This window comes from Schistocerca cancellata, chromosome 1 (assembly GCF_023864275.1).
Source record: "Schistocerca cancellata isolate TAMUIC-IGC-003103 chromosome 1, iqSchCanc2.1, whole genome shotgun sequence".
Lineage (NCBI taxonomy): Eukaryota > Metazoa > Arthropoda > Insecta > Orthoptera > Acrididae > Schistocerca > Schistocerca cancellata.
Window position 1 is genome coordinate 210542540 of NC_064626.1, and position 26967 is coordinate 210569506.

The 26967-nt window shown below is 40.3% G+C and overlaps 1 protein-coding gene across 3 annotated transcripts in view; it reads right to left on the reverse strand.

Moving 5' to 3' along the window:
- LOC126169153 (cytoplasmic dynein 2 intermediate chain 1) overlaps positions 1-26967 on the reverse strand; it is a 164823-nt gene that overhangs the window by 68644 nt on the left and 69212 nt on the right. For all 3 annotated transcript variants that reach the window (XM_049920620.1, XM_049920618.1, XM_049920619.1), the window contains 2 exons: positions 18019-18226; positions 17786-17898 (listed from right to left, as the gene is read on the reverse strand). In XM_049920620.1, the coding sequence (XP_049776577.1) occupies positions 17786-17898; positions 18019-18226 (321 nt within the window). The remainder of the gene's footprint in view (positions 1-17785; positions 17899-18018; positions 18227-26967) is intronic.

Sequence of the window (26967 nt, forward strand, 5' to 3'; positions counted from 1 at the left end):
ATGGTGATGTAACTGATAAAATGTCATCAATACACACAGGAAAAGGCAGTAGCACTAACATAGAAACTTCGGAAGCACTTCAAGAGATTAATTCCCAATCAGATGATGAATAATATCTTAATTCAAGGGTCTTTCATATTAAAACCATTTGTACAATAAAGCATAATATCCATATTTGGTTAAAAGGATATAATTATCATGTAACATATACTGATCAGCCAGAACATTATCACCACCGACCTACTATCGATATAAACCCACCGAGGTGACAGCAATGTCACCTGGCGAGGAATGACTGCTAGTCATACACATCCATGGTGCATGTAGTATCAATGAGTGTGCTGTCCATGTGTAGAATCTGAATTTGACTGAAGGCAGACTGATGGCCTGGAGGCTCAGCTCAAGCACTCTGGGAACTGCGTGACTTGTCAGGTTTTCAAGGAGTGCTAGGGTGAGTATCTTCAACATGCAGAGAAACCAAGGTGAAACCATGTACAGACGTCATGGGCGACCACCCCTCATTACAGATGTTGGACATTGTAGGCAGGGTAGACGTAAAACAGGACAGATGGTGAACTGTGGTGGAAATAACACCAGACTTTAATGCTGGATAGTGTACAAGTGTGTCTGAACACACAGTGCACCAAGCGCTCCTATCAAGGGCCTCTGCAGCCGATGACCCATTCATGTGCCAATTAACAACATGACATCGGTAACTGTGACTGAAATGGGCAAACGACTTTCGGCACTGGACATTAGTGCCGGGGCACAGCATTGCATGCTCTGATGAATCAAGAGATCTTCATTATGCCGATGGGAGGGTATGGATCCGTTGTCACCCATGGGAAGAGCTCCTTGACACCTGTGTGGCGGGATGGAGGCAAGCTGGCAGCAACTGCATGATGCTCTGGGCAACAATGACATGGGCACCCATGGGTCCAGTGGAACTCATGCAAGGCACCATGATGGCCAAGAAGTATTGTACACTGGTTGCAGACCATCTACATCCCTTCATGAGGATCATGTTTCCCGACGGCAGTGACATTTTTCAACAAGACAATGCACCATGTCACAAGGCCAGGAATGTGATGGAGTAGTTTGAGGAACACAGCGGCAAGTTCCAGTTGATGTCCTGGTCCCCCAGCTCACCAGATCTGAATGCAATCGAACACATATGGGATGTAATTGAACATGGTGTCAAGAGTTCATCACCTCGCTGCCCGCCGTTTATGGGAATTAGGTGACTTGTGTATGCAGATGTGGTGTCAGCTCCCTCACTGCTTCCATGCCATGATGTGTCACCACTGTTATCTGTGCCAAAGGTGGACATTCCGGCTATTAGGCAGGTGGCCATAATGTTCTGGCTGATCACTGTATTTAGCATATTCTTCCTGTATGTATAAGCAGACATCTTAATATTGTAATTCTTCAGAAATTCTAACTTGTCTTGGTCAATATACTAATTGTTATCAGGTGGTTAAGAAGTCGCATATGCATAAGCCTTCCAAAAAGTTTGTAGAATTATAGTAGTGTGGTTCGGAGAAAATTTAATGATACTTCTTTATACACTTCCTTATAGAATCTTAATATCAGCATACTAGCAGCATATTTCAGCCAGTCAGTAAATGACCATTTGCATAAACAATTTTTTGATTTTAAGACACTTTCAAAAGTCCTTGTCAATTAACTTTGTTATTTTACCATCAACATTCAACTGTTTTTGAATTTCTAGTTTGTATGGTAGATATTACTTCATCTGCTGAAGGAGCTTCATATCCATGAAAATGAAGTTATTTGTAAATTTGGGTCTCAGATATTCTAAGTTATTACTTACTGAACCTGAAAAGCCCATGTTATCAGTGACAGATGTAACATTCTCATTAAAGAGATTTGGAATGAGATCACTTGGCCATTATGGAGGCCAGTGTTCTTGATATTTAAATGTACTGAACAGCTCATGGTCTTAGTCATATTTTAGTTTATTTAAAAAACTATCACAACTATAAAAGGAAATTAAAATAAAAGTATTTCAGAATTTGTGAAATATTATTGTTGACCTACAGCACACATGAATAACAAGTATGCTGATTATCTTATAAAGGCAGTGGCACAAAGGATGCATAATCATTAACTGAATGAATTAACAATATATTTAATATGTAACTAAAGGATATAAGTTAAAAATCTTGGAATTACTGGTGCTGGTGAAAAGAACAGTGACAGATCTTTAATAAACAAATGTTTACTAAGAGTAATTAAACGTCAAAAAGTGCAGAGAAACGTGAGGTCCATAGATCTGTCAACTACATGTTATAATGATTATAGTAAAATTATGTAAGACAATGTAGTGTGAAGATTAAATTCTGAATATAACACATTGTGAATTTTGTTACAAATAAAAACAAACTAATATGCTAAGAGTATTAGCAGTAATGTAAAATGTGCTTGAAAGTGCAAAAGATAGGAATAAAATATCTTTAAAAAGAAAAAAACACAGATATGATAAGGTATGTTTCTTTTATCCTTTCAGTTCAGAGCCATTAATTTACCTCCCTGGGAAGATACCTACTCAAATTTTTGCTCTTTATTTCTGACAGCATGATATTTTAAAGTAATCAATTGCCTTACAATACTCCTTATTTGAAACTGATATTATGAACATCATTACAACTATTCATTAAACTGTATGGCCCTCTCAGTGTACATTATTGCTGACATTACAAACCCACTTTTGAATTCACATAGTGTGAAAGACATCATACCAAATCAAGATATCTTTTATGGTACTTATTGTATTACATTACTTTAATACTTGTTCCACAGATCATGAATACAACATTTTGTAATAATGTGGAATGTTTCAGTTTAACATAAGTTTTTTTACACGATATAATCTTTTTCTTCTTATTTTCCTCAGATACTACTTCACATCTAAAACTTCAATACTGAGTAGGAGTTGCCATTAAGAAATTCTTTTAATTTGTTTTTAAATGTTGGTTGGCTACCTATCAGGCTTTTAATGCTGTTTGGTAAATGACCAAAGATTTTTGTGGCAGCATAATTCACCTCTCTCTGTGGCCAAGTCAGATTTAATCCAAAGTAGTGAAGATCATCCTTTTTACTAGTGTTTTAGCAATGCAATTTGCTATTATTTTTGCATTGGAATGAATAAATGAATACATATATTGCAAAGGTACTGTGAATATTCCAAGTTCCTTAAATAAATGTCTCTGAGGTGATCTTGGGTAGACTCCAGCTATTATTCTGATTACATGATTTTGTGCACTGATACTTTTTCTCTTATGATGAATTACCCCAAAATATGATGCCATATGAAAGCAGTGAATGAAAATAGGCACAATAGGCTAATTTACTGATATGTTTAACACCAAAATTTGCAGTAACTGTAACAGCATAAGAAGCTGAACCAAAACGTTTCAACAGATCATCAATGTGTCTCTTCCAATTCAATTTCTTGTCAATGCACACACTAGAAATTTTGAATATTCTGCCTTAGCAACAGACTTCTGTTCAAAGTCTATATTTATCAATGGTGTTGAGCCATTTACTGCACAGAACTGTATATACTGTGTTTTCCCAAAATTTAGTGAGTGTCCATTTGAAGATAGCCACCTAATAATTTTCTGAAAGATGTTATTTCCAATTTCCTCAGCTACTTCTTGTTTGTTGGGTGTGATTATTGTACTTGTATCATCAGCAAAAAGAACTAGTGTTGCATCTTTGTCAATACAGAGTGGCAAGTAATTAACATATATTAAGAACAACAAGGGACCCAAGACTGAATCATGTGGGACACCATTCTTGATACCTCCCCAATTAGAGAACTCTGCTGATTTTTGCAGACTATCTGTACTGTTAATTTCAAATTTCTGCATTCTTCCAGTTATATGTGAATCAAACCATTTGCGGACTGTCCCACTCATACCACAATACTTAAGTTTATCTAGAAGAATTTCTTGATTCACACAGTCAACAGCCTCTGAGAGACCAGAAAAATCTCAAAGGGTGATGTTTGGTTATTCAGAGAATTTAATATTTGATAAGTGAAAACATATATAGCATTTTCTGTTGAAAAGCCTTTCTGAAAATTAAACTGACATTTTGTTAGTACTTCATTTTTACAAATATGTGAAGTTACTCTGGAATGCATTAATTTCTGAAGAATTTTAGATAAAGCTGTCAGAAGTGAGACTGGGTAGTAGTTGTTAGCATCAGACTTGTCCCCTTTTCTATGCAATGGTTTACTGATAGCATATTTTAGTCTATCTGGAAAAATGCCCTGTTTCAGTGTGCTAAAACATGTGGCTGAGAATCCTACTTATATGTTGGGAACAAGCTTTTAGTACTCTGTTGGAAATGCCATCAATTCCATGCAAGCTTTTATATTTGTGTGAATTTATTACTTTCCTAATTTCGGTAGGACAGATGGGTTGAATCTGAATTTTATCAAATTGCTTAGGTATCACCACTTCTATTTTGCACTTTCTAATGAATAGCTGCATCCTATTTTCTCTACGACATTAAAAAATGATTATTAAAAATATTTGCTACTTCTGACTTTTTGTCAACAAACTTTTCTTTGAGATTGATAGAAACACAGTCTTCCTGTACTCTCGGTTGCCCTGTTTCCCTTTTAACAATATTCCAAATTGTTTTAATTTTATTATCAGAGGTGTTAATCTCAGACCTAAAGTACATATTTCTGGACTTTTTAATAACTTTTCTTAACACAGTGCAGTAGTTTTTATAATATTTGACTGTTTCTGGATCATTACTCCTTCTAGCTATAAGATACATTTCCCTTTTCTGTTTATAAGATATTTTTATCACTTGGGTAAGCCTGGCTTTTCAAATGGATTCTTACAATTACATTTCACTGTTGTATTAGGGAAACTGTAATCAAATACACTCACAAAGATATCATAAAATAGGTTAAATTTTAAATTAGCATCAGGTGCCCTGTACGCTTCATCCCAGTCTAATTGTTGCAAGCTTTCTCTAAAATTTGCACTTGTTAAATCATTAATTGTATGAACTATTTTGGAGGACTGTTTTGCATTACTGTATGGAGCTATGTCATATGCTGCAACTAGCTATGCCTCATGATCAGAAAGACAATTCTTAACAGGAAGACTTTTTATTTGATTAAATTAATTTTGGCCTATAAAAACATAATCTATCATGCCCTGCTTTCCTGTACACCTGAGTAGGATAATCAATGCTTTCTATGAGAATATTCCAGAAAATCTACATTGAAATTCCCACAAACAATAATTTGCCTCTCTCTGTCTGAGAGACAGCACAACATAGAATCCAAGTTTTACAGAAATAGCTGAAAATTTCCCAATGGGGACCCATACACAGCTACGGTTATAAGCTCACAGGCACATGTTTCTATATGTTGCTCTACACAAATTTGTTTAGTTTCTAAATTTTTCACATTATGATAAATTTTAACATATATTGCACCTCCTCCTCTCTCCATAGAGTCTCTACTTACATGTGTTGAAAACTTATATTCACATACATTTACCGTTTCCATATCTGTGACTATATGGTGTTCAGACAGGCATAGTACATCTGTTCCACCCTCAGTTTGTAAATCCTCTATTTGGCTGCTTTGCTTTTGTTTGGTAACAGAGATTAATTTTCGGTAAAACAAGAGGCTATAACAGCATACTTTTTTCCTGCAGATTATAAACTAAGTTCCAGATATTGTTTAATTTAGAATTGAGATGACTGGATCACATATTTCATTGTTGCAGAACTGTAATAATCATTCTAGGTGCTGCAGCCTTAAAATGGAATTGCTGTTGCCAAGGAGGGAGGAGACATATTTTGGTTGTGTGAACAATGTAACTGCAGGTCAGGTAGCTACATTACGCTTTGCAAAATTATAAGTGAGATAAAAAAAAATATATATTTCTTCACTTATTCCCAATTGCTGCTGTTCTAAACTGCCATTATCTCAATATCTATTAGTTCTTTCAAATAAAATAGTCATTAATTTGTCATCCAGAAAGAGCCTGAAGAACTGTGAATCATCATCTTCTGTCACTTGAAAATGCATAGTCAGAGTCCCAGTAGACAAAAAGTGAGGTTTAGGGCAGATTTGTATATGTCAAGTGCACATCACTATGTAACATAGACAAACCCAATGATCTTTTGAAGATGAAGATAAAATAATTAACAGGAGAGACCGACAGCTCACTTTCTGATTACAGTTTTTCTTTCATTTCCAGCAGAATCACTGTCATTCTCAATTTTAATCCCACCAGCTGTATCAATGGATCAACTAATATAATTATGCATATGTCTGGTAAGGTTGAAAGCTGTAGCATGGAAGGATTCATCTGCTGGCGCCAGCAGTGACAGATTTAAGGGCTGGCATGGACTGCCACAATCTCACTTGTCATAACCAGCCAAAGTTTAGAGCAAGTTCTTCGGGGTACCTATTGACGATGATCCTGCAATACGTGGTTTTCTCCTGGGCTGTGATTTGGACTTCATTGTTATATACTATTGTGAATTGTTTGGCACAAGACTTTCTTGTCTGCCTAATGCTCACCATTCAACCGACAGTGAATAAAGCAATAGCATATGGGCATAATAAACTTCCAGAGTGTTGTATTAGTAAAGAGATATCCACCCCCATAAGTTCACTGTTGTGTGTATCCAGAAGAACTACCCCATTTTTGTGATTTATTTGTACAGAATCTGTATTTAATAGAATCTGTTTTGTTGGAGAAAAAACTTATAAACGTGGCAATGGAGAGTTTTTTGAAACTGCTGTCCACTTTGTGCTGGAATAGGACCTGTCAGGCTATTTTCCTGGGTGTTCCAAACACAATAGATAAGCAGTTTTCAATCGCTGGATAAAGCAGCACAATCTCATACAGATGCTGATGAATGAGGCACGTCTACAAATTCTTCTCAACAACCCAGTTTTCCAGCTGTTCAATGAAGCTCATGATGACTCAGGGGTGTATCATAATCACTTAGCACTTCATTTTTAGGAAAGTGACAGTAAGTTCCCTGCATGAAAGCATCTACAAACTCACTGTTCTATTATCTTGTGCAAAAACTTGTCTCCTCAGGCTCAGCCAGCTACGCTGCCCCTCACCACTATTCCCTCACTTTTATGTGAAGATTTTCCAACAAAAATACATGTGGTGACCATTTGTTAGAGTTCCTTCAACATCATAAGGCAACATCAGACAGTTATGAATCATGGATAACATGAATAAAAAATGCAAATTTATGAGTCCCTATTGACTATCATATGCAGAATCATTAATATGTGACATAGTGATTACATTAGCACTGGACAGTGCATGCTGAAGTGTTACGACAGTCAGATCCTTTTTTAGCTGAAGTTTTTTGTATTGCTAGAACTTTTCGTGTACGTGTACCCGTGGTCTAGGGGTAGCGTCTTTGATTCATAATCAAAACGTCTTCGGTCCCGGCTTCGATCCCCGCCACTGCCTAAATTTTGATAAATAATCAGCATTGGTGGCCGAAGACTTCCGGCATAAGAATTCAGCCTCATTCTGCCAACGGCCTTGTCAAAGAGGGCGGAGGAGCGGATAGAGGTTCAGGGCACTCTCTTGTCCTAGGGGTGGGAAATTGCCCCTAAAGGCGGAAGAATCAGCAATGATCAACGACATGAGGATGCAGAAGGCAATGGAAACCACTGCATTAAAGACACGTAACGTGCACCCAAGGACATGCGGCCTGTAATTGAAGAAGTGTCATGATGATCTCTCCATTGGCAAAAGATTCCGGAATAGTCCCCCCATTCGGATCTCCGGGAGGGGACTGCCAAGGGGAAGGTTACCATGAGAAAAGGATTGAATAATCTATGAAAGGATAACGTTCTACGAGTCAGGGCGTGGAATGTCAGAAGCTTGAACGTGGTAGGGAAACTAGAAAATCTGAAAAGGGAAATGCAAAGGCTCAATCTAGATATAGTAGGGGACAGTGAAGTGAAGTGGAAGGAAGACAAGGATTTCTGGTCAGATGAGTATCAGGTAATATCAACAGCAGCAGAAAATGGTATAACAGGTGTAGGATTCGTTATGAATAGGAAGGTAGGGCAGAGGGTGTGTTACTGTGAACAGTTCAGTGACCGGGTTGTTCTAATCAGAATCGACAGCAGACCAACACCAACAACGATAGTTCGGTATACATGCCGACGTCACAAGCTGGAGATGAAAAGATAAAGAAAGTGTATGAGGATATTGAAAGGGTAATGCAGTATGTAAAGGGGGATGAAAATCTAATAGTCATGGGCGACTGGAATGCAGTTGTAGGGGAAAGAGTAGAAGAAAAGGTTACAGGAGAATATGGGCTTGGGACAAGGAATAAAAGAGGAGAAAGACTAACTGAGTTCTGTAACAAGTTTCAGCTAGTAATAGTGAATACCCTGTTCAAGAATCACAAGAAGAGGAGGTATACTTGGAAAAGGCCGGGAGATACGGGAAGATTTCAATTAGATTACATCATGGTCAGACAGAGATTCCAAAATCAGATACTGGATTGTAAGGCTTACCCAGGAGCAGATATAGACTCAGATCACAATATAGTAGTGATGAAGAGTAGGCTGAAGTTCAAGACATTAGTCAGGAAGAATCAATACGCAAAGAAGTGGGATACGGAAGTACTAAGGAATGACGAGATACGTTTGAAGTTCTCTAACGCTATAGATACAGCAATAAGGAATAGCGCAGTAGGCAGTACAGTTGAAGAGGAATGGACATCTCTAAAAAGGGCCATCACAAAAGTTGGGAAGAAAAACATAGGTACAAAGAAAGTAGCTGCGAAGAAACCATGGGTAACATAAGAAATACTTCAGTTGATTGAAGAAAGGAGGAAGTACAAACATGTTCCGGGAAAATCAGGAATACAGAAATACAAGTCGCTGAGGAATGAAATAAATAAGAAGTGCAGGGAAGCTAAGACGAAATGGCTGCAGGAAAAATGTGAAGACATCGAAAAAGATATGATTGTCGGAAGGACAGACTCAGCATACAGGAAAGTCAAAACAACCTTTGGTGACATTAAAAGCAACGGTGGTAACATTAAGAGTGCAACGGGAATTCCACTGTTAAATGCAGAGGAGAGAGCAGATAGGTGGAAAGAATACATTGAAAGCCTCTATGAGGGTGAAGATTTGTCTGATGTGATAGAAGAAGAAACAGGAGTCGATTTAGAAGAGATAGGGGATCCAGTATTAGAATCGGAATTTAAAAGAGCTTTGGAGGACTTACGGTCAAATAAGGCAGAAGGGATAGATAACATTCCATCAGAATTTCTAAAATCACTAGGGGAAGTGACAGCAAAACGACTATTCACGTTGGTGTGTAGAATATATGGGTCTGGCGATATACCATCTGACTTTCGGAAAAGCATCATCCACACAATTCCGAAGACGGCAAGAGCTGACAAGTGCGAGAATTATCGCACAATCGGCTTAACAGCTCATGCATCGAAGCTGCTTACAAGAATAATATACAGAAGAATGGAAAAGAAAATTGAGAATGCGCTAGATGACGATCAGTTTGGCTTTAGGAAAAGTAAAGGGACAAGAGAGGCAATTCTGACGTTACGGCTAATAATGGAAGCAAGGCTAAAGAAAAATCAAGACACTTTCATAGGATTTGTCGACCTGGAAAAAGTGTTCGACAATATAAAATGGCGCAAGCTGTTCGAGATTCTGAAAAAAGTAGGGGTAAGCTATAGGGAGAGACAGGTCATATACAATATGTACAACAACCAAGAGGGAATAAGAAGAGTGGACGATCAAGAACGAAGTGCTCGTATTAAGAAGGGTGTAAGACAAGGCTGTAGCCTTTCGCCCCTACTCTTCAATCTGTACATCGAGGAAGCAATGATGGAAATAAAAGAAAGGTTCAGGAGTGGAATTAAAATACAAGGTGAAAGGATATCAATGATACGATTCGCTGATGACATTGCTATCCTGAGTGAAAGTGAAGAAGAATTAAATGATCTGCTGAACGGAATGACCAGTCTAATGAGTACACAGTATGGTTTGAGAGTAAATCGGAGAAAGACGAAGGTAATGAGAAGTAGCAGAAATGAGAACAGCGAGAAACTTAACATCAGGATTGATGGTCACGAAGTCAATGAAGTTAAGGAATTCTGCTACCCAGGCAGTAAAATAACCAATTACGCACGGAGCAAGGAGGACATCAAAAGCAGACTCACTATGGCAAAAAAGGCATTTCTGGCCAAGAGAAGTCTACTAATATCAAATACCGGCCTTAATTTGAGGAAGAAATTTCTGAGGATGTACGTCTGGAGTACAGCATTGTATGGTAGTGAAACATGGACTGTGGGAAAACCGGAACAGAAGAGAATCGAAGCATTTGAGATGTGGTGCTATAGATGAATGTTGAAAATTAGGTGGACTGTTAAGGTAAGGAATGAGGAGGTTCTACGCAGAATTGGAGAGGAAAGGAATATGTGGAAAACACTGATAAGAAGGAGAAGGGACAGGATGATAGGACATCTGCTAAGACATGAGGGAATGACTTCCATGGTACTAGAGGGAGCTGTAGAGGGCAAAAACTGTAGAGGAAGACAGAGATTGGAATACGTCAAGCAAATAATTGAGGACGTAGGTCGCAAGTGCTACTTTGAGATAAAGAGGTTAGCACAGGAAAGGAATTCGTGGTGGGCTGCATCAAACCAGTCAGTAGACTGATGGGGAAAAAAAAGGTCCTATCTTAATTGAAATATTCACTAAAAAAGAAAGCTCCTCTCCTGACATTGCGTTCCTCAGGTATGTTTTTATACACTTCAAGTAAAAAAAGCTTCTTTCCACAGATGCTGCAGAAGAAGAGATATACAGAATAAGGGAGAACAGTTCATAAGTATCCCCAAAAATGACCTTACCTTCATTAAGCATTTCTAATGTCTTTTTGATGGAAATCTTTTTTGTGTTTCTCATCGGCATACAGAACCAGAACTGTCATCTCAACTGGCAAATGCAGTGTGGCCTAGTCCAACTGATGATGGAACTGCAAAAAACGTCCAGCAGTGCAGTTGGCAGCGGAGTGGCTCCCACTTGGCTTGACAGGATACAAAAAGAGTGCCATAACATTTTTTTCTGTCAGGCCTTGGCACAATTTTTGCAGACTGCCCAGCTGTCCTAATTGTTTTTCTATGCATCTTACATTTAGTTACCCTCATTATAATGATTTCTGTCAACAGAGTTTTTACCAGAGTTATATTGCAGATATCAGTTAGAGCCAGCTGTGCCTGTCAGCAGTAGAGTGCACCATGCAGTCTTACACTGTCAGCAATTCATGGTATTCCCATTTTATTCCTTTCTGATACAGTGGTCTTGATATCAATTATAAATCAGCTTACATATCACCAATTACAGTCTCCACCCTTAAAATCAATAGCAGCTAAACTGTGGGCTTACACTCATTATAAGTTCCAATACTAGGACAGGTACTTTAGGAACAAGCAAGTAACCAGAATCCTTAATTTCTTTGCTGTATCAGAATGGATGGAAAATATTTTTGGCTTGAGTGCTTATAAAGCCTTTGGGTTTTCTAACAAACACTCAGTCCAAGCGATTCAGAGTGCTATTCCATGTGCTGAAATGGATTCTCTGTGTCTTCAGTACACTCCCTTTTTTCTCCCTAGGAAGGGCTTATAATTTTTTGCACATGTAACACTAAAAGTATCAGCAGTATTGAACATTTGGAAATAAGATGGTTCAAATCCACAGATTTAGGTTTTCTATGTGTTCCCTAAATCACTCCTGAAATATGCAGAGATGGATTATTTTAAAGGACAGTTTCCTTCCTCATCATTGAACACTTCGAGATTGTGCTCAATCTCTAGTGGCCTCATAGTCAATGCAATGTTAAACCCTAATCTCACTTCCTTCTTCCATGAGTGAAATCTTTCGAATTCCACCTGACACTTTTAAGCTTGCAGATGAGGCTAAAGTAGAGCCACATCAGATAGAAGAGTTACAAGTATTGTGCACAATACCCTACAGCAGATAGGCATCAACATCAGTTGTTGTTTGCAAAACAGGCGGTGAATTATGCTTTTATGGAGACTTCAAAAATATGTTATGTGCTCAGTTGACTGTGAACTTAGATCCTCTTCTGCATCATGACTATGTATTTTCAGGCTTGATAGGAAGTCAGTGTCTTTCTTAAGAGGGATTTTTCAAAAGCTTCTTTTCAACTGCCTTTGGATGCTGCTTCCAAATCCATTCTCCTTAGAGTCTCTATCAATATAACACAGTACCTTTCAGTGTTGCTTGTGCACCAGCAATCTTTCAGAAATTTTAATAACCAGTTATGGCCAATATTCCACAATGTGTCAGTTATGTAGATGACAATAGTTATCACATGAATGACTCAGGAGGGGCCTATATTCAATCTCTGGCAATTTTTATATCCTGTTGCAAGTTGGATTAAAGAGTAACTTGTTGAAGTGCTCCTCCTTTCAATCTTTCAAAGCCAAAGCTGTCTGAACAGACATCTCAGATGTTACAATGAAAATATCTTTTCTTATCAGATTAGCAGTATTCCACTCATTATTGTACGCTGGCCCAGAACATGAATGCAGATGTGTTGCCACGGTTCTCTATGAGGAATCTGACAGACAAGAGACTGCTTTCTCATTGATTCACAATAAGAACACTCAATGGAAGAGTTCCATCACTTCCAGTAATGTTGCTGCAGTCACACCAAAGGATCAACACTCAAGACAAGTTTACCAGTCCATACAAACTAGATGGCAGCAGGTCCTTCCTTTGGCAGCCTCTGTGGAACTTCCTTGTTTCCTTTCATGACACAAGGCGTGTCATCCCTTGAAAGGTTGAATCAAGATGACGGTCAATATTGAATGGTGAATCTGGAGATTCTGCACTCATCTATATCGAGACTTTTGCACCAGTCCCTGATGGGACATTTCTGAATGAATAATCTGGTCTGTGCAACATCCATATTGTTCATGGTTCGATAAGGATATTGTGTATGTAGCTCAACACTGCCATGTTTCTCTGATGCAGCAACCAGCAATGTCATGAGCCTACCAACTGTGGCCTATGCCTACCCAGCTTTGGGATCACGTGCATGTGGATTTTGTAGTCCATACTATGGGACCATGTGGTTAATTTTAACAGATGAGTATTCCCATTTTCCATTATGTCATCAAAATGGTAGAGCATGATGAAGAATACAGCTACAGCCCTGGCCACTGCTTTTTGTATTGAAGGAGCTTCACAAGTGATCATTAAGGATAATGGACCATAGTTTGCATCCGCTGGTTTTTAAATGTTTTGCTCATGGAATGGACTCAAGTATATTATTGTACATCTATTTCACCCTGCCTCTAATAGCATGGGTGAATATTTTATGCGAACATTTAAAATGTAGATGGAAAAGTTCTTGACATCCAGGCTTATCGATTCTGCGCTGCTTTCTTTTTTATCCTCTTACTGTGCAACATCAAACTACATCTACATGTACATTATGCTCTGCAAGCCACCGAATGGTGTGTGATGGAGGGTACTTCTGGCACCACTAGCTGAACCCTCCCCCTTCCTGTTTCACTTGCGAATGGTGTGTTGGAAGAATGACTGTCTGTAAGCCTCTTTTTTTTCTTTAATTTTCTACTCTTGGTCATTATGCAAGATGTATGTGCAAGGAAGTAATATATTGTCCAACTCTTCCCAGAAAGTGCTCTATCTAAATTTTAATAGTAAAGTTTTCCGTGATGCAAAACACCTCTCTTGTAACGCATGCAATGAAATTTGTTGAGCATATCTGTAATGCTCTCACATTGACTAAAGGATCCTATGATGAAATGCACTGCTGTTCATTGGATCTTCTCTATCTCTTCTATCAATCCTACCTGGTAAGGATCCAATATTGATGAACAATACTTAATAATTGACCAAACAAGTGCCTAATAAGCCACTTCCTTCATGGACAAGTTACAATTCTTTAAGATTCTTCCTAAGAATTTCTGTCTGGCATCTGCTTTTCCTACTACTTTCTTTATGTGGTCATTCCACTTAAGGTCGCTCTGGATAGTTACAGTACATACTGTTTCCAGCAGTTTGTCATTGACAGTGTAGTTGCGCAGTAGTGGATTTCTTTTGGTATGCATGTGCAGTATGTTACATTTATATAAATTCAGGGTCAACTGTAAAAGCCTGCACCATTCATCAATCCTATGCAGGTCTTTCTACAAATCGATTCTGTCTGCTGCCATCACTACATCTACATCTACACTCTGCAAACCACCGTGAAGTGGATAATGTCCCACTGTACCAGTTTAAAGCAAGTTGGCCATCCTTGCACCACTTTGAAATTGTACCACAATCTCACTGAAGAGTTATGTAGATTTTTTCATACAGTACTTAATAATAGATAACTGTTTCACCTGCAAAAATCTGAGGTTACTATTGACATTGTCTTGAACGCCATTAATATACAGTATGAATAGCGAGGGCCCCAACACACTTCCCTGGGGCACACCTCAAGTTACTTCTGCATCTGATAATGAATCTCCATCCCAGATGTGGTATGCATGCATTGCCCCCTACCAAAAAGTCCTCAATCCATTCACAAATTTCACTTGATACCGCATATGATTGTACTTTTGACAATAAGCACAGGTGTAGTACTGCTACTTTGTTATAGGCAACCACATCATCTGCAAACAGTCTTGAAGAGCACCCAACATCTTCTACTAAATAATTTATACATATTATAAACAGTAATTGTCACAGCACACTCCAGAAATTACCTTTACTTTTGACAACTTTTTCCCATTAAGAGTGACACGTTGAGTTTTATCTGCCAGAAAGTCTTGAATCCAGTCATGAATCTGGTCCGATACTCAATAAGCTTGCATTTTTTTCATTAAATGGCAGTGCAGAACAGTGTTAAATGCCTTCCCCAGTCAAGCAACACAGTGCCAAACTGAGCACTGCTCTCTACAGCACTATGGGTCTCATGGACAACAGAGTGAGCTGAGTTTTGAAAGATCTCTGTTTGTGGTATCCACAGTGATTTTTATAGAGGAGATTTTCATTCTCCAAAAACATCATAATTCTTGAGCATGAAACATGCTCCATAATTCAACAACAGATTAATGTCACAAATATAGGTCAATAACTGTGTGCATCTGTCCTATGGCCCTTCTTGAAAATGGAAACGACCTGCACTTTTTTCCAATCACTTGGTACTCTTCATTGCTCCAGCAATTTACGATAAACTGCTGTTAGAAAAGGAGCAAGTTCTTTTGCATAATCTTTGTAGAGTCCTACAGGTATCTCATCTAGCCCTGGTGCCTTTCCAATACTAAGTGACTATAGTTGCTTTTCTGTTCCATGAGCAATTATCTCAATATCTGCCATTTTCACATTTGCGTGGTGATTGAAAAGAGGGAATGCATAACGATCTTCTGCAATAAAACAATTTTGGAATACCAAATTCGATATTTTGGCCTTCTCTATGTTATCTTCTGTTTAGATGCCAGCATGGTCATTGAGTGGATGAATAGGTGATTTCAAACAGGTTACTGATTTTACGTAAGACCAAAACATCTTACGGTTTTTACTCAGATTGGTTGGCAAAACTTTGTATGAGAACCCGGTCTTTCACAATGTCATGTTGTATAAAATATTCTCGGACTTCTTGCCACATCAGTCCAGAGTAAAACCTCGAGCTTTCAATGATTTCCACCATTGTCATAGTCAGGTGCAACTGACTGTTAAAATCACTGCTGTGGTAGCCTTATATAGCCTAAAGACGGCTTCTGATTGGTTGGTAGTACATCATGCTGCCACAGATTGTGTCAACATGTGTTCTGGTGGTTCCACCTCTCCCTCCATAGCATAAACATCATGACAAATATCTATGGCTCTTCTCTGCATAGAGAGCTTGCTTCCATGAACTGCTAAGGTTATGTCCATCATCAGAGTTGAATGTTTTCTCATACAGTCTTATTTTTACAGCCTCTTTAATTATAGAGCCCCAGTATGTACGGGACCGATGACCATAGCAGTCTGGTCCCTTTAAACCCCCAAACCAACCAACCCAATATGTACGAGCCTGGGACAAACCTTTTGTTTTGTCAAACAGTACTTTATGTTTGTTTGTGTGACTGTACTCAGCAGCTGCGGATTTCTCCAACTCATGATTTTTAATATCACATTGACATTCTGCACAGTGATCAGAAACAGTGTGGATGGACTGACTGATGTAATTGCTTCTGCATTCACATGGGATGTTGTGAATTCCAGGAATCCCGATGCTGAGACTGTCCTTAACAGGTGTAGCATGTAGTGTTCTCAGGAGGTCAGAAGACGATCTGATACCTCTGTGCCAGAGGAGGTTACAGGAGTGCAGGATATATTGCAGGGACAGTTCTCACCTGGGCAACTGAAGAAAACTGGTGTTGTCAGGAAGGATCCAAATGGCCCAGGCTGTGAAGCAATCATTGAAGAGAGGCACATTGTGCTGGACAGAAACTTCAGCAACTGTGTGGTTCAGCTGTCTCTTGGCCACAGTTTGGTGGTGGCCATTCATGAGGACAGAAGCTTGTTAGTTGTCACACCCATGTAGAAAATAGAACAGGGTTTGAAGTTAGTTTGTAAATCACATTGTTGTAAATCACATGGTTGCTCTTACAGGTAGCCCAGCCTTTGATGGGAAAGGGGACACCTGTGACAGAACTGGAGTAGTTGGGAGGGGGTGAATGTATGGAACAAGTCTTGCATCTAGGTCTGTTGCAGGGATATGAGCCATGAAGCAAAGGGTTTGGAGCATGGATGGAGTAGGGATGGCCAAGGATATTGTGTAAGCTCATGGGTGCAGAATGCCTTTGTGGGTGGGATGAGGAGGACATTGGATAGGATATTCTTATTTTCAGGGCACAGCAAGAGTTATTTGAAACTCTAGTAAAGAATGTGATTCAGCTGCTTCAGTCCTGGGTGGTACTGAGTTATCAGAATAGTGCTTCTTTGTGGTCTTTTGTGGTATGTGACTGGAGAGACAAGGCACGGGAAATCTGTTTTCTGAACTATGCAGATGGAAACTCTCCTTACAACATATCCTTCATTTCCACAGCCCCCCAGCCTCAACCTCTGCTAGTCCCCATCCTCTCCCTACCCATCTCTTTGCTACTCAGACTCCAGCTCAAAACACGGCTTTTATCACACCAGTTCACCTATAGTGTTTTTCCATTCCTTACCCCTCCCCAAGAATCATGACCCTGCACCTCGCAGCCCATTCTGTCGCATTACATCCTAGAATACTCCTACAAGTAGCACAACATCTTGGCCCATCCCTGACCTGCTATTCCTCCCGCACCCGCCTCATGTATCATCCTCCTTACCCCCACCACTCGCCCCATATTGCTGCACATATCACATAGTCAGATGCAGGCCCAGTCCACAGTTGGGCCCCAGCATCAGCACCTGTACACAACTCAACATCTTCTCTATGCTCTGAGTAGCAATCTATTCTTTTCATATAGTTGTTATTCCATCCTGGACTTTCCATTGTTTACATATTTCATCACATTATAATAGGAAAATAAAATCCTGCATTTATACTTCATGAAAGGTATGAAATGCATTTCAGAACATCTGTAATGACTTCCAGGTTGATGTAATATTTAACTACAACACAGTTTCTTTCTATTAGTACAAAACACTCAAATACAGAATTTTTACCTTTCTTGTTGAACATACCTGTGCTGGAGAAACTTCACTGCTAAGTACAGTACCAGTATTTTCAACTTTGTGTGTGATGGGCTCTATTGCCACAACAGACTGAAAGTGCCCATCTTTTCTCAAAAAATTTGCTGAAAAATATGAAGTAGAGGCTCAATATCTAATAAAAATGAGGAAAGATAACTGTTGCAGTAATTTTATTCATTAAAATGTAGACAACATTTGTATGTAATTACATTGTATTCACATACCTGTATTATATGTTGGTGATCTCATCCCAGTTATATGGTGCGCAGAATCTTCTTTAAGATCCCAAAGACAGATGGTCCCATCAGATAAACCAGCCACAACCACATGTGCACGACTGTCAAAGCAGGCGGCTGACACAGCGCCAGGGCATGAAAGCACCATGAATGGTTTTGATGGTTCCAAGAGACTCCATACACATAAGTTGCTGACCTATATTAAATTTCATGAAATACGGTAATGTCATCTGAATAATTAGTAACTACAATAATAACATAACTACAGCCTGAAATAGAAATGCCTGATTTCCTACAGTTTCCTTTAACACCTATTACATTTGCTTAGTAACAAAATAATTTCCAATGAGAAAGGTTTGCCTGAAAACAATGTGCATCTCCAGATGCTGTACATGACTGGCTGATCACAGAAGAAAAGGATTCAGATGAGACCAACATGCAAGAAATTCATATGAGTTATCCAGAAGGCAATTTAGAAAGACTCTCATGGAGCGATAACTATTAAGCACTTTTACTGCATTCTTTGTCATCTAAGATGGTGAACATGTGTATCAGGTAATCTTGTGCAACTGAAACTGATAGAAATTTAGTTGCATTTTGCTCACCAAAGCTACTAAATGCTAAGTTGTTATAACGTCAAGTTAAACACATATATTTCAAAATGACACAACACATGTAAGTCACAGAGCAAGTTGACCAAGCAAATCATGTGAACACGGTAACATTTAAATTAGCACTGAGTCCAAGTCTAGTGGCCGCTGGCTGGCTGGCCGCTTAGGTGGTAAGGCTGCTGCATGGCTGGCAGAGAGTCCTGCATGTAGAAGATGTGCGTAATTGCGCGGCGGCACTTTGAATGATCGGCGAGTCACAACACTTTTCCCCCCTTTGAAATTTTTGCACTGGTCTTGATGGAGGTGGCCTGTAGATTGCTAACGTCCACAGGTGTTGTTTGGCCGTAAAGGCTCGAGGAGGAGGCTTCCCGTATGGACGGAAGTGTCCCCGATGATAACGGATCGAGATGACAGGAGACATAGGGGTCGAGTCTGCTGGGGCCCTGTGCACCAATCTGCCCATTGCGGCAAGTCCGGTTGTTATAACAGGAGACATGGGCGACGTGTCGGCATCCGTAGGAGAAGGAGGCGAGTGGAGTTGCTCCGACAAGTGATGGTCATCTGGTTCCTGCATGGGCATGTCTCCTGGTGGCATCTTGTGCTAGCACCGAGATGATGGTGAGAGGGCTGCGTTGTGAGTAATGAGAGATGCCAAGATCCTGAGCGTCAGGTAGAGCCGATGGTGGTGTAGCGGCATTCGGAACAGGCGATGCTGGCACACGAGGCTGAAGCTGGTCCGAATGACGCACTGCAACACCCATTTCCGTCTGGATTTCATACAGGTATTGGCCACGGTGTCATAAGATGCGGCCAGGACTCCATTTTGGCCACCTGCCATATCCCTGTACCCATACAAGGTCGCCGGTGGTAAAGCAGCCAAGCGAAGGCACCCGTGGCTGTGAGGTGGAAGGCCACAGAAGATGAAGTAACGTGCGGGGCTGTTGGCCATGTAAGAGCTCAGCCGGGCAGTGGTCGTGCATGGGGTTGAAACGGTAAGAAGCCAGAAATTGGAGATGCGCATCATCATCAGCAGCAGAAGAAGTCAGGAGTTTCCTCATCTGAACCTTAAATGTGCGGACCAGTCGTTCAGCCTCACCGATGGACTGTGGATGGAACGGAGGGGCCGTGACATGCATGACGCCGTGACGGGCACAAAAATCCATAAATTCAGAAGAGGCAAATTGCAGACCATTATCACTGACAAGAGTAGAGGGAAGGCCTTCCAAAGAGAAAATGCGAGATAGAGCAATTGTGGTTGCCGCGGAGGTACGTGACGTGCAACGGACAATGAAAGGAAAGTTAGAGTAGTCATCAATTTCGAGTAGCCAATAAGTACCTAAAAAAGGTCCTGCGAAGTCAGCATGAATACGCTCCCAGGGCTTCTCAGGCGAAGGCCACGGTGACAAAGACGACTTCGGGGCGGCGGCCTGTGATGCACAAGGGCCGCAGGCAGCGACCATGTGTGTCATTTCAGAGTCGATGCTGGGCCAGTACACATGACGGCGCACCAGAGATTTTGTGTGAAAGACACCCCAGTGCCCTTGGTGAAGGAGGTGCAAGACTGACGCACGCAAAGACGCAGTTACCACAACACGTGGTGAAGCATTTTCGTTGGAAAGGAGGATAACACCATCCCTAGCCATGAGGCGGTAGCGCAAAGCGTATTAGTTCCACAACGGATCAGAAGTCTTAGCGGACGGACGATCTGGCCAACCCTTCTGAATACAGTGTAAAACCTGGGAGGGGGTAGGATCAGAACCCGTAGCAGCCGCCAGCCGGTCCTCGGTTTTGGGGAACCCGTCCACAACCCGCTGCTCGGCAAGTTCGGCCGTATCGAATGCCAGATCAGGACCCATGGGAATGCGAGACAGTGCATCAGCATTCACATGTTGAGCCTTCAGCCAGAAATGAATCTCATAATTGAAATGAGACAAGTAAAGAGCCCAACGCTGGAGGCAGTGTGCAGCCTTGTCGGGAAGTGACGTTGATGGATGAAACAAGGAAACAAGTGGTTTGTGATCCGTAACAAGATGAAATTTGGATCCACAGAGAAAAACACCAAACTTATGAAGAACATAAATAATGGCCAAAGCTTCTTTTTCAATTTGAGAATACTTTTGTTGGGCATCCATGAGTGTTTTGGAGGCATAAGCAATGGGTTGTTCAGAACTGTCAGAAAAACGGTGTGCAAGGACTGCACCAACCCCATATTGAAAGGCGTCCATGGCAAGAATGAGATGTTGGCCAGGTCAATAAGTAGCCTGTTTCAGCATAGTCTTCAATTTCTGGAAAGCCACATCGCATGACGTGGACAGTGAAAAGGCATGTTTTTATGCAACAGGCGATGCAACGGCTGAGCCACAGAAGCAGCAGATGGTAAAAACCTGTGATAGTATGCTATTTTCCCCAAGAAGGCCTGCAGTTCCTTAACAGATGTAGGGCGAGGAAGGGCATTGATCGCAGTGACAGTTTGCTGAAGTGGACAAATACCATCCCGAGAGAGTCAGAACCCCAAGTACGTGATAGATGCCTGAAAAAATTGTGATTTCTGAAGATTACACTTAAGACCGGCAGTCTGTAAGACATGAAAAAGTGTGCGGAGATTCTGAATATGTCCTTCAGTGGTGGAGCCAGTGACAACAATGTCGTCCATGTAAGTGATACATCCAGGGACACGGAGCAATAATTGTTCCAAGAATCGCTGAAAGAGAGCAGGGGTGCTGGCAATCCCGAATGGCAATCAGTAGTATTGATAGAGGCCGAAAGGTGTGTTAAGGACCAGAAACTGCCGGGAAGCAGCATCGAGAGGAAGTTGATGATAAGCTTCTGACAGGTTAATTTCAGAAAAATACTGGCCTCCCGCAAGTTTAGGGAACAATTCTTCAGGTTGGGGAATAGGGTAAGTGTCGATGAGGCATTGCGCATTTACAGTGGGTTTAAAATCGCCACAGAGATGAATATCACCATTGGGCTTAGCAATGACAACGACAGGAGAGGACCACTCCTGGAAGTGACAGGAAGCAACACTCCTGAAGTAGTGAGACCATCCAGCTCCTGTTTTGCCTGATCACGAAGGGCCACAGGAATGGGCCGAGCCCGAAAAAACTTAGGCCAAGCAGTGGGTTTGAGCACGATATGAGCTTCAAAGTTGTTTGCACGGCCTAACCCAGGAGAAAAAAGGGCCGAAAATGTCGTCGACAAGGAATCCAACTGAGCATACGGAATAGCATCAGAGACGATATTGACAGAGTCATCTATGGAGAACTCAAAAATGCGAAAGGCATCGAAATCAAAAAGATTGTCTGTGTTACTCTGGTCGACCACAAATATGGGAACAGTACGAATGACGGATTTGTAAGATACCTCAGCATTAAATTGTCCCAAGAGAGAAATCTTCTGTTTATTGTACGTCTGTAATTGCCGAGTGACAGGTGATAGGAGAGAAGAACCCAACTGAAGATATGTCTGAGAATTAATGATAGTGGCAGCTGAACCAATATCCACCTGCATGCGAACATCCCGACCAAGGATTTGGACTGTGAGGAATAACTTCCCTGAAAGGGAAGAAGTGCAATTGACAGACAACACGGAAGCAGAATCAGCATCACGGTCATGAACATCATGTATTCAGTCAGATTTGCAAACAGAAGACACATTGACCCTTCTTTTTGCAATTGTGACACACGGCCCAACGTTGGGGACAATCCTCGCGTGAATGTTTCATTAAATTCCGCGGACATGAAGGAAGTTGCCGGGGGTTTTGCTGCAGTTTCTGAGAGGGTTGTTTATGGTTAGGCTGACACTGCGTGTGGGAGCATACTGCAGCCACGTTGGCCAGTGGGGACACGCCGCATGCATCGTCAACAGCGCACAGTAGTTGTATGTGCCCAACGTCACCCCACGCCTCTATTTGTGCTCCAGCGGCGCGAGAAATTTCAAAAGACTGAACGATGGATAGGACTTAATCTAGAGCCGGATTTGCCAACTGAAGGGCACGTTGCCTCACTTCTTTGTCGGGCGCCAACCGGATACTAGCATCCTGTACCATGGAATCTGCGTAGGATTCTTTGTGAACGTCAGTAACAAATTGACACTTTCAACTGAGGCCGTGAAGCTCAGCAGCCCAAGCGCGATAGGATTGATTTGGTTGTTTTTGACAATGATAAAAGGCAACACGAGAGGCTACCACATGTGTTTGCTTATGAAAATATACGGACAGAAGTGAGCACATTTCAGCAAAGGACAAAGACGCAGGATTTTCAAGGGAGCCAATTGCGACAACAACTGATACATTTGAGGTGAAATCCATGAAAGGAACAGAGACTTACATGTTTGTTCATCCGTGACATGAAATGCCAAGAAGTGCTGTCGAAGACGTTTTTCGTAATCAGACCAGTCTTCCATTGCCTTGTTGTAAGGAGGAAAAGGAGGTACAGACAACGACGAGAAACGGCCCGCATTTGATGCCACGACGAAATCACGAATCGCCGATGTGAGAAGCGTTTGCTGTTCAATGAGACCTTGCAATAGTTGCTCTAAAGTAGCCATGGAAACCTGTGGGTCAACGATGAAAAGGAAAAATCACTACCTTGTCGCCAATTGTTATAACGTCAAGTTAAACACATATATTTCAAAATGACACAACACATGTAAGTCACAGAGCAAGTTGACCAAGCAAAACATGTGAACACGGTAACATTCAAATTAGCACTGAGTCCAAGTCTAGCGGCCGCTGGCTGGCTGGCCGCTTAGGGGGCGCGGCTGCTGCATGGCTGGCAGACAGCGCCGCATATAGAGGACGCGTGTAATTGCGCGGCGGCACTTTGAATGATCAGCGAGTCACAACATAAGTATTTCATGGGGCTCCTTCTTTAAATGGAATTCATTCACCTGGAGTTTGTCAATCCTGACTATGAGAAAGGAAATCTCCAATATTTCCAACTGGTTTCCTCCACTGCACACATGGAATGGACGCCTTTATGGTATACAAAGAGTTATAGCTCCTGCAAAAATTTCTACAGTGACAGTACATCAAATACTCTAGGTTAGTGACCAGGATCTTAACAATGTAACATGTTCAAACCTATGAGACCATTGGTTTAAATTGTACAGTCTGTGAAACTATAACAATGAAGGTACTTTTCTGTGCTATATGATATTTTGTGAATAGGGTGCTCTTTTTGATGATACTAAATATAAAAATTGAAGAAGTTTTATTATAAACTGCAGCAATACACAGTAGGAAACAGCTAGCTTACAGAAAAAAAAATCCAAACGTTTAAGCACAAGCTGGAGCCAATTCCATTTCAATTAATCAGGATTTGTGACTATGTTATGATATGAAATAAAATTCAATGTGTCAGATAATATTACTGGCAAGTTTCATGAAGGTGATTAATTGGTGTTATGTCATTCTAGTTCTATATACAAAGTTGGGAAAACAAACCTCATTATGAGGTTGCAGCAGGGTAGGAGACATCAAATAACCACAGGTTGGAAATGTGCCATTGTGGATCTACAGCCTTAAAAGAACCAATCAATGATGAATGTGTGGAAGTGTGTATTTAAATTAACTTGCACCAACTAATACCTTTTATGCTAAGGAGCATAGCTGTTAGTTAAATCAGCTGAATTTCAGCTGAACAGTCAAAGATGACAAACTTTAAATTCCTATTCATGGTTGGTTATGTTAGACAAAAATTTTCTGTGGTGTTTAATGGCTACAGCTTGACTATTAAATCAATTATGCTAAAAGTACCATAATTCCATTAATTTGCTAAGGTAAGTAGCTGAACTGCACAAACAGTACGTCTGTAAGGTAGTCAACATATGATACAGTAAGTCACAGAGTTACTAATAAAGAAATCTAGAGGCTGTTCGTTTTAATTTTTGCTAATGTACAGGGCACATGATGAACATCTATTCTCACAAGTACAGAAGACCAGGAAATGTGAACTACAACACTGATGAAATGCAAAAAGAAATTAAATTTTAAACGTTTTTTTCTCAATTAACTATTTTTGTAGCAAATGCATGAAATTCCTTCCTCTGTCACTACACAGCTGACATCACTGAAAAAATGACTGGTACGTATACCCTATCAAAAATCCTGGTGTATTGCAAATGATTTCATAGCCTCAAAAATTTTTGGGAGCAATTCTTTACAGATATTTATTGATATCTGGTAGATGCGGTCTTTTCACACAAAGAAGTCTAATGGTTTTAAATTTGGCAGTCTGGGAAGCTACTATCAGGAACCTGTGCACTCCATCTACCTGCAACCAAACACTTCATTCATGTGTTGCTGAATAGAAGACAGCAGAGCAGTATCCTATTGGAAGAGCATCCTTTTGCTTATGCGGAGAGGAATAGCTCTAGCAAATAGATGACAGGGCCATCATGGAAGCCCTCATGGTGAGGGAGTGATTAGATTTGATACCCTGCTTATGGAAATATATAATTTTAAGTTTACTGGCTACCATGCCAAAGTCAGCGAAAGATAAACACTGTTCTGTTCTCATGTTTCCTGACAATGTGTGATGGGTTGTACTGCTGCAAAAGAGTGAAAGTGTTCTTTTCTCAAAAAGTTAGATGAATAATAAAAATAAGGGAAGATAACTGATGCAGTAGTTCTATTTATTAAAGAGCACAAAATATTTGTATGGAATTACAATGCATTAACATACCACTATTATATGTTACAACATATATTATTACTAGTACTTCTGGTGCAATGTTTACAACCGCAACAGATGGGGCATCTCTGCGAACTCTGTCAGCCTACTGTCCTACAATTGGTGGCAATCAGAACAGCGAAAGTTTTTATATGTCACCAGGGTTAATGATGAATGACTATTTTGAAGTGGTTATGGGCACTCTTAACTTTTCCCTTGATAGTGAGTGGCTGCCTAAAGAGTTGACTGGATTTCCTGAACTGTACAATAATACTGACAGTTACGCAGTCTTAGTATAATTAGGTACTTGCTATGCTTTGAATTTTTTGCTATTTCAATATTGTTAATAATTTTTTATATAAGAAAAACATGAAATAATCACTCCTAATCATAATTTTGTTGCACCTTTTTTCCCTATTTCTCTTCTGTCTTTAATGATGGATTTATTTTTCCCTCTCTTTGAAATCTACTGCTGAATTTTGGCCTGAAAGAGATTCTCAAGAAAGAAATATATTCAAAATTTCACACAGCATTATGATATTTAAAAAATAGTAGGACAGGCATAAAAGAATTGTAACTTTGGTGGTGGAGGAAAGCTTGCGTGTTGGGGGATGAGGGGGTAAAAACTGTAGAGGAAGACCAAGTTTTCAATACAGTAAGCAGGTTCAGATGGATGTAGGTTGCAGTAGTTATTCAGAGATGAAGAGGCTTGCACAGGATAGACTAGCAAGGAGAGCTGCATCAAACCAGTCTTTGGACTGAAGACCTCAACAACAGCAGGATGAGAGGCAGATATGTTGCACTGAATATCAAGAAGGCAGTAATGTAAAAGCGTTTTCTGAAAATTTGTTCTATCTGGCCATAAATAGGTATTTTTAATCCTAACAAATGAACTGCTAATATCAACCATATTTTATTGCCATACTTTCATACTTCTTTTATACTTTTTTCAGTAAAAACTGAAAAGTGTCCACTTGTACCCTAAACTGCTTTCAAGTTGGGCACCTTTCTTCTTGATTACGTTCTCAAAGTAAGTAATACCATGCTTCCAGCCACTTCTCATGCTGTTCCTTTTAGCCTTATTTTTCAACTTCATCATCTCAAAAGCTCGTACACCCCTACTAGGGAACTTCCGCCTCAAGAGACACCTTGCTCGGCACTTATAAATTTAAAAGCTCATCTACTGTCTTGTTATCTTCCTCTTCCTCTTCTAACTCATTTTCCATACCCATAAAGGGAGGAAAGGTTTTTGAGAATATTCTTGTCCTCCTTTTGATTTGTTTCCATTTGAAAATTTCCTGTTTACTCATCAACTGTTGATTTTATTTAAAGGGAAAGTAGAAGAGAGACTATTATACTTTATGCAGAAATGGAAGTAGAAAAGGGACTATTATACTTTATGCAGAACTGCTTTGACACTTTATGTGTGGCGAAGAAATAAAGAACAGTGGCTTATGTATACCTCTGATCAACACACATTGAACAAAGCTTCTGGATTAGATAGTAGAGGAACATAAGGCCTTATGACTTATCACCACTAACAGATAAGTGTAATTTACTATATGGGAGCAAACAGAATATATGATGAGAGAGAGAGAGAGAGAGAGAGAGAGAGAGAGAGAGAGAGAGAGAGGTGGGGGGAGGGGGGGGGG